Source organism: Gigantopelta aegis, chromosome 9 (assembly GCF_016097555.1).
Source record: "Gigantopelta aegis isolate Gae_Host chromosome 9, Gae_host_genome, whole genome shotgun sequence".
In the NCBI taxonomy this organism is placed as follows: Eukaryota; Metazoa; Mollusca; class Gastropoda; order Neomphalida; family Peltospiridae; genus Gigantopelta; species Gigantopelta aegis.
The window spans coordinates 83,324,874-83,342,983 of NC_054707.1; the positions used below are offsets into that span (position 1 = coordinate 83,324,874).

Sequence of the window (18,110 nt, forward strand, 5' to 3'; positions counted from 1 at the left end):
CACGCACATAAACTGGCACGCAACATAGCTTGATAACAATTGTATACATATGATTAGTTTCCTATCAGTTGTTTTATTGTTGATTAATGTTCTGCGATACTGCGGGAAGTAGATGTTGTATTAAATTACTATACATTACATATGTTACTGGAGACGAGAGGCTTTAAGTTTTTAAATTTTTATTATATTAAATGTTTTCAACTAATGAATGATACAGTGATCACTTGGTAAATATTTATTAGTTGTTTAATTTCAAACAGTTTAGAATTATAGTTAAGTTTAGTCATTTCAGCTAGATCAGTACTAAAGGTAATGCCAAGTGCTTTAAAAGTGGAAGGATTCCATTTTAAATGAAGGTTTTGTAAATATCTGACTGCACTGTTCTTAAATGAGCCAATCCATATGACTTCAGATTGATCATAATTAATTTTTAGTCCATATAATTTCGCAAATATATTCAAAGCATTTATTGTCTCTTCGAAGGATTCTCAACTACAATCAAGTATAAAATCTGCGTAACGTGAAATGAGATACTCTTTATTTTGTACTGAAATTGCTTTAATTTTCTTATTTTTGTGCACAAGTCCTGTCAGAATTTCTACACAAAGGAGGAATATATATGGCGATAATGGGTCCCCTTGTCTGCATCCCCTGTGTATGTCAAACGATGAAGATATATTGCCATTAACTATAACACTTATTTTAATATTTGTGTATAAACATTTGATATCCAACGTTTAATATGATCCCCAAACCCAAACATGTGAGTCTTATGTATAAATGACCATGGAATAGAGACGAACGCTTTTTCAAAATCTACTCTTAGTAACATACCAGGAATATTTTGGGATTCAGTGTAGTATAAAATGTCATACACAATCCTTATGTTCTCGCCAATATATCGTTTTGACATAAATCCAGTCTGATCTTCATTGATTAAGATATCGAGGACCCTTTTTATTCGTTCAGATATACATGTAGATGCTAATTTATATACAACATTTAAGAGTGAAATAGGTCACCAGTTAGATTACATTTTGGTTTATCCTCTTTAGATATACAAGTTATTAGTCCTAGTTTCTGTGTTATCGATAATTCATCATTAATAAAAGCATAATTAACAGACCTCAATACAAAGTAACCTATATCTGGCCAAAATGTTTTTAAAAATTCAGCAGAGAAACCGTCGACTTCTGGACTTTTATTATTCTGCATACGTCTTAGAGCGTTTGGTAGTTCTTCATACGTTAACATACCTTCTAAATAGTCAGCTTGCTCTTTAGTAAGTTTATTTAGGTATTTTTCTGTAAGTAGGTAATTTAACTCTCTGTTACAAGTGGCGTCTTCTTTAGAGGCATACAAGTTTTGGTAAAAACGTTTAGTTTAATTAATAATTTCATTTTTATCTGTAACTATAGAATCATCTTGTTTCTCAGTCTGAGTCATTGATTTACTAATAAAATTCCTATTTTCTAAATTACAAAATAATAATTTATTTTTTCATCTTCATTAATCCATTTAGCTCTTGATCTGATATATATATATATATATATATATATATATATATATATATATATATATATATATATATATACCGTCCATTTTCTTTTGTCGCAACTTTTTAAATAGTTTCAAACTCCAGGTTTAAGTTTAGTTCTTTATTGCTTTAAGTTTTTACAGCTTACCAGCATAATACAATGTACAACAAAATAATACATATATACAGGATATGTACAGGATTATGGTGGAGAGTGATTTAGTAAACAGCAACAACAATAATAATAATACTAATAATACTACTACTAATAATAATAATCATAATAATAATCATAATAATAATAATTAATAAATTAAGGTTCTATTGACATATTATTTAATACATATAAGTTATTATTAAGTATACTGAGAGATACACGTATTATTGGTTTAATATACATGTAATCGAATAGTACTATACTGACTAAATAGAAGTAATGTTAATATTAACCAATTTGCTCCAATAGCTGATCTCAAACGGCATTTGCTCTAAATAAATATTTCCCGAGATTATTAAGTTCTTTAGCAGGTGATTGCTATTTTCTAACTCCTCTTCTTCACTAATTAATTGTTTTTCCTCTAATTTCCATTAATAAAACTTCTAAAAATAGTTGGTCACAAATTTGAAACTCAATTTTATATAGTGGGATATCATCGATTGCATCCATATTATAGACTAATATAGCATACTGTTTCTTAATATCTGAAATAACATGTTTGACTGTTGTTATATAATTTTTATTTTCTAAAAGTGAATTATTGAATTTCCAATAAGTACTGTGCCTTTCATGTTCAGTAAATTCAAAATTAAGACTTACAATAGAATGATCAGTTCTGTACCCACAATGTATATCGGAGTTTACTACGGATGAATACAATGAATCTGATATTAAGAAAAAATCTAGACGAGCTTGTTTAATCGATCTTTCTCCTTCATGTAAACTTGTGTAATTCAGGATTATGATCTCTCCAGATATCAACAAGATCAAGCTCCCCAATGGTCTCTAATACTTTATCACGTGATTTTGGGTTATTAATATTTATATAATTGTACATATCGATATCAGGGTTTAACACAAGATTCCAATCCCCACCAAATATACAATGTTTATTACTAAACAGTTTTACCTTTTCTAAGATTAATTGGTAAAAGTTAGGATCATCTGAATTTGAACCGTATAAATTTACTAAAAAAAAAGTAAAGTTTGTTTTATTTAACGACGCCACTGGAGCACATTGAATTTTTATCTTGTCATCGGCTATTGGACGTCAAACATATGGTCATTCTAACACTGTTTTTTAGAGGAAACCCGCTGTCGCCACATAGGCTACTCTTTTACGACAGGCAGCAAGGGATCTTTTATTTGCGCTTCCCACAGGCAGTATAGCAACAAACCATAGCCTTTGTTGAACCAGTTATGGATCACTGATCGGTGCAAGTGGTTTACACCTACCCATGAGCCTTGCGGAGCACTCACTCAGGGTTTGGAGTCGGTATCTGGATTAAAAATCCCATACCTCGATTGGCATCCGAACCCAGTACCTACCAGTAGACCGATGACCTAACCACGACGCCACCGAGGCCGGTTTCTACCATGAATTCATGGTATAAACACATTGGTAAACATGTACAATTAAACTAAAATATCCGGCAGATCGACCGAATCTAAAATAATACTCCGGTTTCCCATTTGAGTTTTCTGGGGCTGTTACAAGACCCCTTCCCCAATTTGTTACACCATTTGTGAAATAGCCAAATGGGCCCACCGACGGGGATCGATCCTAGACCGACCGCGCATCAGGCGATAGATTTACCACTGGGCTACGTACATGATGTGATTTCTGGACATTAGTATTTTTTATTTACTATTTACTAAAGTCAATCGTATATTGCAAATAGTTATATCCATCACGGGAATGGTTGCTATAAGAATTAAAAATACATTCAAATCCCCATTCAGCGCTCTTTTTCTTTTGTAAAATGGGTATCCTGAAGAAAACAGATTGAAAATTGTTTTGATATAAGGAAATTAAAATCATCCTTCCCATTTTAATCCCAGCAATGCATTGAGTAACAAGTAAATCCTCTATCCATTATCAAAAGTGGTTGTAAAATATAGTATACAAATCAAATAGTAAATTACTTTCCACTCATTACACAGAACATTTAAAAACAAGATGATATACACGTGTTTCATAACACAATTTTTTAAACAAATACGCACACATACAAATCGCCAACTTACAGATTCCTAATACACATCTAAAAAATAAAAAACATCCTTATAGGGTCGGAGGGAGACGTCTTGGGATTAATTTTTGCCCCAAGCCCTGTTAATTACTTGATATATTGACAAAAGCAACCGAATTAAAAAACAACTACAACCAAAACAAAACCCCCCCCAAACAAAATAGAACTCGCAACAGCAGTAGTCGCAGAAAAGACAGTTGTTGTGGTAATATTAAATATTATTGAATATATACGTAGTGTGCACAAAAACAGAATAGACAGTTGTTGTGGTAATATTAAATATTATTGAATATATACGTAGTGTGCACAAAAACAGAATAGACAGTTGTTGTGGTAATATTAAATATTATTGAATATATACGTAATGTGCACAAAAACAATAAATACAAAAAATAAACAAAACAAATTAATTTTAAAATAATCAAAAAAAAAAAAAATCAATAATTTTCTAAAGATTTATATGATATTTTTCACTGAACCAGCACCTATTTCAACAAATCCCGCCTAGTATTTACTTTGAAATCGTTTGTGAACAACAAACAAATTAATTAATTAATTAATTTAAATTATATAAAGCAATAAATAAATAAATAAAATAGAAAAATAAATATTATTGAAGTATACACCTGGCAATGATAGGTCTACACTTTGACTCTTCGAAACGACAAAGTCTATGTGCAATACTTATGTCATTTTTTTGTAACAGTCATACCAATTTTTTTCAACACTTCTATTGTTTTTTCAGTAGTTTGTTCAGCAGTTTCGTTTTTGATTTCGTCCCTAATTCCACAGAGTCGAATGCTATCCTTGCGGCCGTGTTGCTCCAGGTTGTTCATTCTGATTAACGCAATATTTGCGGCAACGTTTGCACCTTTAATATCTTCTTTGATATTAGAATTTTCTTTCTTCAAACGGACATTGTCCTTTTTCAGATTTTCGTTTTCTATTTCAAGTTGACCTATTTTCGATTCAAGTTTTTTAATTTATTCGTCAAATGTTTGGAACATTTCCTGTTTCACGTTTTCTAAATGTATTTTTAAGTAATCTTTTATTGCTTGGTCCATCTTTTTACTCAGCTCTATCTGATTTGCGTTTATTTGTTTTAACTCTTTAACTATGACTTCCATGATTTCCGATTCTGATTCTTCTTTGTGTGAGGCTGCAACACTTGTGGCGCTCGTCTCCGAACGACTGTCTACACTCAAGGATTTTTCTTTTTGCACCGGGTTTATATTTGGATATTGGGACTTTACTCGACATTGATGTGGGTAAAGAATCAAAACTAGAGTAACTACTCAGCATTCGCTATTTGTCGTTAGTCACGTGAACACTCATGTCAGAAAGAACATGACAGTAATTCTACTTAACATAGTTTAATTTGCACTATTGCGAGGAGACGTGGTGAGTTGTGTTCAGTGCTCTCTAGCTGTGCGAAGTTTGTTATTCATGACGTTGAAATCCCATATACTCGGCTTGTGTCTGGCTTTGGGGTACTAGGGAACAATCAATTCATTGCTTGTTATCTTTCAACATATACAGTCCATGAGGTACAAAATATTCATCAAAATAAGATATTGATACAGATCATATAAATCTCACCGGATTCCTTCGAATGTTGTGAGTCTGTAGATATTAAAAATATCTCGAGATTCATCCTCTATCTTGTTATAAAAGTTTTGATGAGAGCCGATCTATTTACGTCTTCATCTCAACTCTGACCTCTCCTCTCATGATTGATTTATTAATAATTGGCTATTTGGTGAGTTTTTGTTCCATTAGCAGTGAAATCTTTTATATACACTTAACCTCAGACAAGACAGCACATACCACCGAAAAGAATCGACCCTACGACTTATAGCATCTCAGGTGAGCGCTCTACCCGTCAAACCTTAGGGATAAGTTGATTCTTTGCAGTCACCTACAGCCAAATATAGACGCGCACAGCCAGGTGCAGCCACACACAGCCAGACGCAGCCACACACATCCAGGTGCAGCCACACACAGCCAGGTGCAGCCACTCGCATCCAGGTACAGTCACACGCATCCAGGTTCAGCCACACACAGCCATGTACAGCAACACACATCCAGTTGCAGCCACACACTGCCATGTACAGCAACACACAGCCATGCACAGCAACACATAGCCAGGTGCAGCCACACACATCCATGTGCAGCCACACACAGCCATGTGCAGCAACACACAGGTACAGCAACACATAGCCAGGTGCAGCCACACACAGCCACACACATCCAGTTGCAGCCACACACAGCCATGTGCAGCAATACACATCCAGTTGCAGCCACACACAGCCATGTGCAGCAACACACATCCAGTTGCAGCCACACAGCCATGTGCAGCAATACACAGTCAGGTACAGCACCACATAGCCAGGTGCAGCCACACACAGCCATGTACAGCAACACACATCCAGTTGCAGCCACACACAGCCATGTACAGCAACCCACATCCAGTTGCAGCCACACACAGCCATGTGCAGCAACACACAGTCAGGTACAGCAACACATAGCCAGGTGCAGCCACACACAGCCATGTACAGCAACACACATCCAGTTGCAGCCACACACAGCCATGTGCAGCAACACACAGGTACAGCAACACATAGCCAGGTGCAGCCACACACATCCAGTTGCAGCCACACACAGCCATGTGCAGCAATACACATCCAGTTGCAGCCACACACAGCCATGTGCAGCAACACACATCCAGTTGCAGCCACACAGCCATGTGCAGCAATACACAGTCAGGTACAGCAACACATAGCCAGGTGCAGCCACACACAGCCATGTACAGCAACACACATCCAGTTGCAGCCACACACAGCCATGTACAGCAACCCACATCCAGTTGCAGCCACACACAGCCATGTGCAGCAACACACAGTCAGGTACAGCAACACATAGCCAGGTGCAGCCACACACAGCCATGTACAGCAACACACATCCAGTTGCAGCCACACACATCCATGTGCAGCAACACACAGTCAGGTACAGCAACACATATCCAGGTGCAGCCACACACATCCAGGTGCTGCCACACACAGCCATGTACAGCAACACACAGCCATGTACAGCAACACACATCCAGTTGCAGCCACACACAGCCATGTACAGCAACACACATCCAGTTGCAGCCACACACAGCCATGTGCAGCAACACACAGTCAGGTACAGCAACACATAGCCAGGTGCAGCCACACACATCCAGGTGCTGCCACACACAGCCATGTACAGCAACACACATCCAGGTGCAGCCACACACAGCCAGGTACAGCAACACACAGTCAGGTACAGCAACACTTAGCCAGGTACAACCACACACAGCCAGGTGCAGCCACACACAACCTGGTACAGCCAGGCGCCGTCTGGCCACTAGTCTCGGCTGACTGGATCCGTGTTTGGATCCGTGTTGTGCTGAAGCCAAATCTTTATAATTCCACCATGCCAATTTCAGATGGGAGAGCTAAAATGTAAAATTACCCACCGACAAATCCACTTCTTTAAGCAATGCGGAAAAGGTGTCCGTATCACTGTCTTGTATGGCAGTGTACACAGCTGCCATTTTCAAAGGATCAAAATTGTATCCAAATGTGAGGAACTGTTTTATAGGGATGGGTATTGGTAAAACTTTCACCTTTGTCAAGTACTTTTGACCGAGAGATTTATGGATTCCGAGACGACAGAGACTCTGTAATGAAGCCGGCAAAGCGAATGGTATGCTGACAGAGTTGTCTTGCCCATCGACAACAACGAGTCCTTGTGGGTCAAAATACTGAAACAATTCCGTAATATTCTCTGTACATAAGTTTGTGCAATCCAGAAGTATGGGCAAAAGAAGTTTCCTAAGTTTCACATCAACAGTCTGTTTAGGATTACTATCCAGTAAAACAGTTAAAGGCAAACGTTTGACATTGGAACGAGTTGACAAGGTCATCGGTGAGTTGACATTACAACCGTTCAAAAGTAAATAAGCAGCCACATCATACCTCGGACGTTCTGGTCTCAAGGCTACATGGAATGCAGTCAGCCATTGATTGTCGGCGATTTCCACATCGATTCCGCTCTCAACCAGGAGACAGGCGGCGTGCAGTTCGTCTGTTTCCACAGCGTGGTGTAAAGCAATGCGGCCATCGCAGTCGACGGCGTTGACGTCACTTCCATGCATAATCAGCAGTCTCATTATGCTAATCATGTCCGTCTGCCGCTTGTGACGCACTTCTCGTTCGTACAGCGACGGAACTGACGTCATAAGGGGGGTACAGCCTGGTGGGTGTCGGGTCGCGGTATTGACATCTGCTCCGTGCGCCAAAAGAATGTCCACAACCTGCAGACTCACGCTGGAACAAGCTGTGTACAAAGTGCTTCTTCTCCTGGTGTCTCTTTCGTTTACACTGGCGCCACGAGTCACCAATATTGCCGCCGATTCGAAGCTGTTGTAGAACGCCGTGGCACCCATGGGAGAAACTCCCCCGGTGTCACGAGAATTGAGGTCTGCCCCCATACCTATGAGATCTTCAACAAGTCCTGGAAATGACTCCTTGGCTGCACAGAACAAGGGGCTCCTGTGGGAAGTATTGCAAGCGTTCACGGAAAATGTCGCTTGGTGCATAATTCGAGAAGCAACGGCACCGCGGTGGTATTCAATGGCCAGCGTGCACGCTGTTTCTCTGTCATAGATGGTGTTCACGTCAGCGCCGTGGTCCAGGCAGCACTGAACGACGTCATCATCACCGTGTTTGATCGCCTCGTGTAGCTTGGCGGTTAAAGAAACAGACATCATCGTTTAATGTTGGCCTGATGTCGTCGCCATATTAGATCACTTAAGCCGGGAAAACTACATCATTACATTTGCAGACATCAGACGTACACATAACTGGTTTTCTTCACAGTCAGGTTCAATAATATTTTATGAAAATAAACTACAAGACTTATAAAACTATAATTAAACAAAAAATCACTTGAGACTTGGTACAGTAAACACTCTCCGAACGCGTAATGACTAATACTTTCACTGAGTATAGATTTCAAAAGAAACCCGGCGTACTGGTAACTGAGCATTGTATTACTACACTACGGATGGAAAAGCGCTCTACCTACTTCACAACACTTTCCAGTTGAATTCACGCCGTATGTATAATGTCACTGAGTATAGCTGTCACTGAACTGATGAATCGTTGTTTTCCAACACGCCGTGTGTATACTGTCACTGTGTATATTATTCGACAGTGTATACTGTCACTGAACTGATGAATTCTTGTTGTCCAATCAGCTCCGTCAGTTAAACACGTCACAGACACACACCTCTTGTAGTTGGCGGTGGTTTGGGTTTGTGTGTGTGTGTGTGTGTGGGGGGGGGGGGGGGGGGGGGAGCGCGCGCGTGTGTGTGTGTGTGGAGGGGGGGGGGGAGGGTTCGCGGGTGAAGAATGCAGCTGTTTGGTGACAGCTGACACGCCCACTTTTCTGTTATTTAGTCTACACTATATAATTATAGTAAATAGTAAGTAACATCCGGATCAACAATACACTATCATTTTGAACTGAATTATTCCTGTGCAAAAACACAATACGAGTGTATGTTTCTCTCTCTCTCTCTCTCTCTCTCTCTCTCTCTCTCTCTCTCTCTCTCTCTCTCTCTCTCTCTCTCTCTCTCTCTCTCTCTCTCTCTCATTCTACTGACAACATTAGTTCTAATCCATATACAAATGCTAGCAATCCATGTGGAACACTACATTCAGTCATTTTCGTTTAATTCGGGCAAATATTAACCAAATAGGAATCGGTACATCTATGCGTCTGCCTGTCTGTATTTTTCTACCTACCTACCTATCTAGTTATCTATCTATATATTTATCTATGTATGCATGCATGCATGTATGCCTGTCTGTCTGTTTGTCAAAGTATCTATGTATGTAGCGTTTATAATAGCACAAGGGAAGTATTTGTTTTTACGTGCCATTAGTCGGGTATAAAGCGACGTCAGTAGCGAGTGGGAGATAACAGGTTAATTACCACGCACACAGTGTTAACACTGGTATGTTGTTACAGCGGTACAGACTTCAGGACAAATATTGTTGTAGCTCTTAAAACACCATGGTTGGGTTAGTGTATTGATATTCTAATAACTTGTACTAAAAACTACTGTTTCTGTCTGGTGACCACTAGGTTTACACTCCTTTGGGTCGTTCAGACTCTTACGACTAGGCCACACGATTCGAGTGCGTTGTACGAGAATAGTTACGACAAAATCGTAAATGCTTAGCAACCGATGAAATCGAAATGCTTGGCTTGTCATTCGGCTATTCGTGTGCTATCGTACGAGGCACTCGTTTTTAGTGGCGTCGCCTTTAGTACTTGTGTGTGTGCGCGCGCGCGCGTATGTGTGTGTGTGTGTGTGTGTGTGTGTGTTACTTTTTCTATACTCCTATATCACGAAGGTTTCGAGCATGTCTGTCCCGAGTGCCACATCTGGATAGCCAGAGGCCCAACACGGGACAGATTTACTTGAGTGGTGCACACAAGGAGGCACACTTAGGGAAATTACACCAAAATAAAATAAGGTGGAATATCTTCTTGTTTAAGGTGCCTAATACGACTTGTTTATCATTTTTAATATTTTTCATCACAACTAATCAGTAATATTTGTCTATAAATAGGCAAGAACGTTCATGTCGCATTTTTCTGATAGTGGCTAAACATGAGATAATCTCATTAAGCCAAGTAGGTTTAAACCTTCGCAGCAGCTAAGACCTACAATTATCTTAGTTCTCTAAAAGAAATAAAAATACAACAATTGTATAAACATTGACAGTTTCACAGTACATAACATCTTTCGGTATTTGGAGCCAATGGATCAAGAGAATCTCTGCGTAGAGCGAAGTTGTGGGGAATAAAACGTCACGAAAAGTTATGAGTTGCAGGCTATCACAAGAAAAAAGTCTTGGATGCGTCCCTGAATGCACAGTTTAATATATTCGAAGACGTTCATCATGCCTCACTATTACAGGTTTTAATATGGTAAATATCGCGATTATTGTTTATGTAATTTATGACAATAATATTGTTTTAAGAGGACTTAGCAGGTGAAATGCTGTCTTTTTTTTTTGTATATTACATACAAATAATAAATAAAAATAAAAATTAAATTAAATTAAAAAACAGAAGAAAAAAACCCCAGACTGCCAGGTGAAAAGAAATACAAATATAAAGCCCTTTTAACAAAGGACCACAACTACAAAATATTGAAATGCACAGCTTGGAACGAGTAATCTCCCGTAGATACGGTTGCCCATCACCATTCACATTAGCATGGATTTCATAACTGGTTTTATGTCGGAATATATTCTGTAAACAATACAACAATCTCAAAATGGTTGCGTGCTTTATCTTCGTAACTTTCATGCAGAAAATCATTTCAAGTTATTTATCCTAAGTTTAGAGCACCGCCTTGTTTTGCTGATACCGGCCTCGGTGGTGTCGTGGTTAAGCCGTCGGACATAAGACTGATTGGTAAAGGGTTCGCAGCCCGGTACCGTCTCCAACCCAGAGCGAGTTTTAACGACTCAATGGGTAGGTGTAAAACCACTACAGACTGGTTGGTAAAGGGTTCGCAGCCCGGTACCGTCTCCAACCCAGAGCGAGTTTTAACGACTCAATGGGTAGGTGTAAAACCACTACACCCTGTTTTCTCTCTCTAATCACTACCAACTAACCCAGTGACAGACAGGTCAGATAGATGAGGTGTGTGCCCAGGACAGCGTGATTGAAACTTAATTGGACATAAGCACGGAAATAAGTTGAAATGAAATGATTGTTTTGCTGATGTATAAGTGACAGCATACATTTGGTACTATTTGGCATTTAGTACTAAAACTGAGAAGTAACTTCAAACCATCAGGATATTTAAATATATATATCTATATATCTATATCTATATCTATATCTATATCTATATCTATATATATATATATATATATATATATATATATTTATCATATAATATCTTACTTTTTCAGTGCAATCAAAGTATGTGATATTTTTCAGATCACATACTTTAAGAATTTGATAACTTTGCAAATTAGATGTAAATTAGTCGAGGTCTCGGCACTAGATTTATTGACATTTAAGCAACGTACTTGGTTGACACTCCATGACTGACGTATGCAAAAATAAAAACATTTCAATGGCAATTTGACACTGAAAGCTGTCCAGCGTTCAGAAAACAAAAAACGTCAGGCATAACTTTATTTTGATGTAAGGACATCCAAAATGACGTCATTCGAGTTTGACGTCATTTCCATTCAAAAATACACCGCGCCACATATTCTTACGTCATTTGAATATCTAGTAATGGCGGACTGGAATTAAGGTCTCACTACACAGATCACTTCCGGGTGAGAGTTGATTGATCACGGTCCACTATAGTTCCTGATTGTGGCACATGTTATGGTTCACATATTCACTTCTAGGAAATGGTGAAGAATTAAAACAATATGTATGTTTAATGGTAAGCATTCTGGCTGTATTTTGCCCATGTTATTTTGTAATATTGTGCATCGACCTTTTGGGACATGGGTATATAGCGCAAGTGACAGCCGGAGTGAATCGGTTAATGAACCACCTGTTCGGACCGGTACTACAGCCAGATGCGGTCATATAGCAAAAAACTGAGACGGAAATGTTCACAATTGTGGAGTGAATATAAATGCTTATATAATGTATGTTCGCAATGGTGTATGTTGTTAGTGCCAACAAGAACCCGTTCTATGGGCAATCTTCGCTTGAAGTTGGGCAGTTTAACATGGGTTTCAATGGCAGATGACATCCGTGTAGTGAGACCTAAAGTTGCGTGTACAGTTTACAAAAACACGTTGTATTAAGCTTGAGCTTATATGATAAAGAGATTATTACCTTCGTGTATTTCGGTATCGTCAATATCATATATTAGGAATAAAAATAATGTATTAATGTATTATGCTCGCCAGAGGCTTGCATAATACAATTTTTATTCCTAATATATGATATTGACGATACCGAAAAACACTGGTAATAAGCTCTCTCTCTCTCTCTCTCTCTCTCTCTCTCTCTCTCTCTCTCTCTCTCTCTCTCTCTCTCTCTCTCTCTCTCTCTCTCTCTCTCTCTCTCTCTCTCTCTCTCTCTCTCTCTCTATATATATATATTCATGTTGAATAAAAAAACGTAAACATGGAGGCAACGCTACTTGGGCGCATGTTGTTTGTTTTCCCTCTACGCATGTGTATCTCATAGGAGTACCGGGACAGACCACAATGCTCACTAGTTCCAAGACACTACATTTCTCCCCAACTTCAACAGAAAATTGTCAAAGAAAAATACACAATACATTCATAAGAAATTAAAACGGTCCTCAAATGTTTCTGTAACTTGGCACACAATTAAAAACACTTGGATTTGACAGTTGGCATATAGTTCACTTTTGTCATGTATTTATCAGACAGCCATGTAATATGCACATTGTTGACAGCGTAATCGTCAAGTCAAATGATAGTCTTTCAGGCGTGTTGGAAGTCGACGGTTACGGACTGGTCTTGCTGGCATCTCGGTGTAGACCGGGGGAAGTGTAGACACGGTCGATGTAGGTGAAACAAACTTCGAAGGAGTCCTCGGCTGCTTGGTCGGAGTGACAGGGGACCAGGGCCCGGTAACACAAAGCACTCGTAACACTTACGTCAGACGTACACCATACATTATGTATGGTGTACGTGTAAGTGTAAGTTGGTGTAAGTGTTACGAGTGCTTTGTGTTACCGGGCCAAGGACTGCTGTTGAGTGGGTTGAGGAGTTGATCGCATTGTTGTCTCGATGGTGTTGTCATCTTCGTTATCCTCTTCCTCATCACTTAGAGAGAGTTGTGTACCGTTGATAGGTTTAAAATGTGAGGAGTTGCGAGTGATTTGTCTCTCATCACGTTGAACAGTGATCATGGTGCCTCCCTTGTGGACGACGACATACGGCAGATGAGAATATGGAGTTGACAGTTTGTTCATCCTCTTCTGCTTCACTAGGACGTAATCACCTGGCGATAGATCTGATACTCGCGTGTGTCGTTTAGCGTCAGCATAGTCGGTCATTTTGCACTTGCTGATATAGTCATTTTCAATAATGCGGCTGTGGACAGATCTGTGTGTCTGACTTGTGATAGGAAGCTCGGGGAGACCAATTTTCATCTTACGGCCAGTCAGTGCTTCGAAAGGAGATACTTTGGTGGAGATGTGCGGTGTACCTCTATAGAGACGAAGGAAAGTGGCAAGCTGTGACTTCCAGGCAATGTTGTCAGCGTCTGATGCACGGATTGTCTTGTTCAGTGTATCCATTCTCCATTCGCTTCTGGCCAGAGGGGCGTAATCTTCCTGTGATGGATCCCGAAACTGGACATAATGCTTGTAAATTCATCACCGTTGAACGGAGGCCCATTATCTGTTTTGATTGTTGTTGGGATTCCTTGGCGCGAGAAGATCGCTTCCAACTTTGGTAGTACTGCTTTGACAGAGGTGTATGGGACAATTTCAACCTCGGGAAATCGACTATACTCATCTATGACAACAAGCAAATAATCGCAAAGATGGCAAAGGGGTGGGTTGAAGAGGTTCACGTTGGGCAGGCCCTGAACGTGATGCTTGGCAGGGAATACAGGATTTGACAGCGTCTTCCACCAACTTGTCAATTCCATGGAACCAGACCTTCTGTCTGATGCATTGCTTGGTCTTAACAATTCCTTGGTGTGCTTGATGTGCTATTGCAACGACTTTCTGTTGCAAAGTTGCTGGGATAACAAGACGATTTCCTCGGAGAACCAAACGATCATGGACGGATAGTGCTTCTCTGAACCTGGTGAAATTTGATATCTCTGGGTCTTCCCAAAAGCCAGTTTGGATTGCCAACATCAAACTTTGGAGTGTTCGATCTTGCTTAATGGCGTTCTTCACTTCTTCAGTCGTCATTGATTTGGGTATGGCATTTCGCACGACATATGCGATGTATGCTTCACCAGCATTCTCGCGGTTTGGTGTAGTCTGAGGGTGACGGCTTATGTAGTCGGCTGGATTTAGGTCATCTCTTCCTGGAGCATAGACTAGTGTCATCTCATTAGGCATAAGACGTAAACGCCATCTTTCTATCCGGGCTGTAGTCGGCTTTTGTCTGTCCATGATTCCTAGTAGTGGCTTGTGATCAGTGATCACTACGAAACTGGAGCCAAAGAGGTACAGATGGAAGTGTTCTACTCCATAGACAACTGCCAAGAGTTCTCGGTCTGTTTGGGAGTAACGTTGTTAGTAGGAGTGAGAGCACGACTGGTGTAGCAAATGACCTTTCCTTTCTGGGTCAAAATTGCTCCTAGACCAACAGGACTTGCATCGACCAAGACTGTAGTTTCTTCCGTAGAATCGAAGTAAGCCATAACTGACGTTTGCGTTTCAGCTTGTCAAAAGCTTGTTGTTCTGTTTGTGACATTTCCATGCGATGCCCTGTCTGGTGAGCTTCCTGAGGGGCTTAGTCATGGTTGCGTAATCAGAGATGAACCTCGAACTTCGCTGATATTCTCTGGAGGAGCTGTGTTGATAATGGTCTTAATCTTGTTGGGATCAGCCGAGACATCATTTGCACCAAACACATGTCCAAAGAAAGTCATTTCATTTGTGGAGAACACACATTTTTCTCTATTGACCTTGGCACCACTCTCTTCTAGCTTTTGCAGTGTGGCTCGAAGACTTATATCATGTTCAGATTGTGTCTTGCCATGGACAATAATGTCATCAGAGAAGTTCTGAGCACCTGTAATGTTACTGAGTATTTCCGTGATTGCATTTTGGAATATTTCTGCAGCAGCATTGACTCCGAAGAGTAGGCGTTTAAAGCGGCGACGACCGACATGCGTGGTGAAGGTAGTGATGTAATGACTCGATTCATCCAGTTCTAGCTAATGGTATGCGTTAGTCAGGTCTAGTTTGCTGAAAACAGTTGAGCCGTTCAGGTCAGCAACGAGATCGTCAAACGTCGGCATTGAGTGTCTTTCTCTCCGTATGGCTTTATTAGGTTCTCTCATGTCAACGCAGATTCTTACACCACCAGCTTTCTTAGGGACGACTACGATTGGGCTCGTCCATGGCGTAGGGCCTTCTAGCTTTTCAATGACATCCATCTTCTTAGCTTGAGCTTATATGATAAAGAGCTTATTATTTATTTATTTATCTTATAACCTACCCATGATGTCCATATCATAAACCCATATGATAAATGACTTTATTAATCCGGTTAATAATGGTATGCAAATTTGCAAGGTCTCTAGGTAATGTGTTGCTGTGGATGGGCCATTTGCTTACAAGCCAACAAGACACGTGTACCTGAGCGTAACGTTTTCAAAGATTTGTTTAAAATGCCTGACGTCAAACTAATCGTGATGACGTCATATTATCGATGGCGGCGACTTTAGTACTGTGATTTGCTAAAAAATAATTAAAATATTATTTTAGAAGTGTTATAGGATAAATAGAATTCGACCTCGTCGGCAGAGCCTCGACAAATACCGATTAACATAGACTCGGTTGATATTTTCCATATTAAAAAATACTCGTGACGAATCATATATATGGCGAGCATAATACATTATTTTTATTCCTAATATATGATATTGACGATACCGAAATACACGAGGGTAATAATCTCTTTATCGTATAATCTCAAGCTTAATACAAAGTGTTTTTGTAAACTGTACACGAAACTTTAATTCCAGTCCGCCATTACTAGATATTCAAATGACGTAAGAATATGTGGCGCGGTGTATTTTTGAATGGAAATGTGCATAACTGTCTCTTATTCACAATGAACTAAATCATGTTTTAAACACGTAGGACATGGAACTGATCATCCGTGTAGGGTGTGGCTCTGTTTGTTATGCTGGGATCAGACTACCAACTGCCAGCAGAAAGTTGGCCAACTCGATGGTTGCGTTGTAATTTCCCCAACTACCGACAGATTAACAATTAATGCGTTATATGACGAGAATCAAGTTGTTGGAGCGCTGACTAGCAAATGGAACAGTCGTAGAAGTCGTGAGAGCAGAAACTTAGCCAACTTTGTGTTGGCAGTTGGTAGTATGATCCCAGCATTAATAGTACAACTCACAGTAATGCGACCACGTGGGTGACTCCGCTCTCGGAACCCTCTCTTCTAGAAGCTGAACTCAAGATGACGTAGACAAGTGGAAGTATGATAGCATGGACTCGGATTCCAAATCTATTTTCAATTTCAATATATTCTTCATACATTCTCAAAGTTTTCCCCTCCAAAGAAATGCAGGTTTACTTGATGTTTTTAACATCTCGGATTCGTGTAGCTGAGTTCTAAATGTTGAGAATGTTTTTCTTGCTGTTTGATGTGTTGGACATCCCTGTAAGATATGTTAGGCAGTATCAGCTCCAACTTCTCGACTTGCTTTCACAAACACACATATATTTATATTTTCAATCTGGATTTAAAAAAAAAGAGTTTTGTTTTACGACACCAATAGAGCACTTTAATGTATTTATCATTAGCTATTGGATGTCAAACATTTGGTAATTCTGACATATCCGTTTAGAGGAAACCGCTGTAATTTTCTATTAGCAGCAAGGGATCTCTTATATTCATTTTTACACAAACAGGATAACAAATACCACGGCATTTGATTTACCAGTCGTGGGATACTGGTTGGGACGGGAAAACGCAATTATCGCGCTTTACCGACTAAGCTATGGACTTTGCCCATTCCAATGTGGAATTCGCGTCCTAGCTGGTTCTGAATCAGCATATTGTCTCTGGTGGACGGTCTGGCTATTTTGACTTATGAGATCCTCCAGGGACGAGTGTAATCAGGAGAATATGAGTGCGCTCTATAGTGTAAGCTGTAGTAATTTCTCTGTGTGTTTCCGCTACGCATTTCTGGTTCTAACTTTAGTGTGGAGACAGCCTGACCGTCGAGAGTGCACGTCCAACATTTTATTATGATTTATTGCCGTTAGATTATTACATGGACGTACGTCGTGTTAAATGTACGGAATGAGAAATTGCATAAAGATTAAAGCCGGTGTTCTGGGGGTATTAATAATATTTTGTAAAAACGTCTTTGGGATTCTCAGGAGTGTGAGCTGCCCTCTGTACCACCCCTGGGCATACAGTCCTACACTGATTGCTTCCGGGTTTTGCAATGGCAATTCCTTCCTACGAACCCCGGAAATTTCTTGCTATGATCCACTGCGATTATAATAGTTGATGCATATGGCCTAGTGATACTG

At 39.7% G+C, this 18,110-nt stretch overlaps 3 protein-coding genes across 3 annotated transcripts in view; all 3 read right to left on the reverse strand.

Moving 5' to 3' along the window:
- Window positions 1-7,268: 7,268 nt before the first annotated feature.
- LOC121381802 (poly [ADP-ribose] polymerase tankyrase-1-like) lies at window positions 7,269-8,582 on the reverse strand. The gene has a single exon (XM_041511158.1). It carries the CDS (start codon window positions 8,580-8,582, stop codon window positions 7,269-7,271), a length of 1,314 nt encoding a protein of 437 aa, XP_041367092.1.
- A 6,752-nt stretch (window positions 8,583-15,334) lies between these two features.
- On the reverse strand, window positions 15,335-15,979 carry LOC121381803 (uncharacterized protein K02A2.6-like). Its single transcript, XM_041511159.1, has 2 exons — window positions 15,797-15,979; window positions 15,335-15,757 (listed from the first exon to the last, which is right to left on the reverse strand). Exons 1-2 carry the CDS (start codon window positions 15,977-15,979, stop codon window positions 15,335-15,337), a joined length of 606 nt encoding a protein of 201 aa, XP_041367093.1.
- A 979-nt stretch (window positions 15,980-16,958) lies between these two features.
- Window positions 16,959-18,110, reverse strand: part of LOC121381804 (neuronal acetylcholine receptor subunit alpha-10-like) — a 125,140-nt gene continuing 123,988 nt past the window's right edge. Inside the window, exon 9 of the mRNA XM_041511160.1 lies at window positions 16,959-17,073. Within this exon, the coding sequence (XP_041367094.1) occupies window positions 16,959-17,073 (115 nt within the window). The remainder of the gene's footprint in view (window positions 17,074-18,110) is intronic.

What these genes read in the sequence shown, in the direction of transcription:
- LOC121381802 (XM_041511158.1), bottom strand. Translation starts at nt 8,582, where the DNA reads ATGTCTGTTTCTTTAACCGCCAAGCTACACGAGGCGATCAAACACGGT.
- LOC121381803 (XM_041511159.1), bottom strand. Translation starts at nt 15,979, where the DNA reads ATGGATGTCATTGAAAAGCTAGAAGGCCCTACGCCATGGACGAGCCCA. An exon ending in CTGACCTGAACGGCTCAACT is followed by an intron (nt 15,758 to 15,796) that starts GTTTTCAGCAAA and finishes GCATACCATTAG; the next exon opens with CTAGAACTGGATGAATCGAG.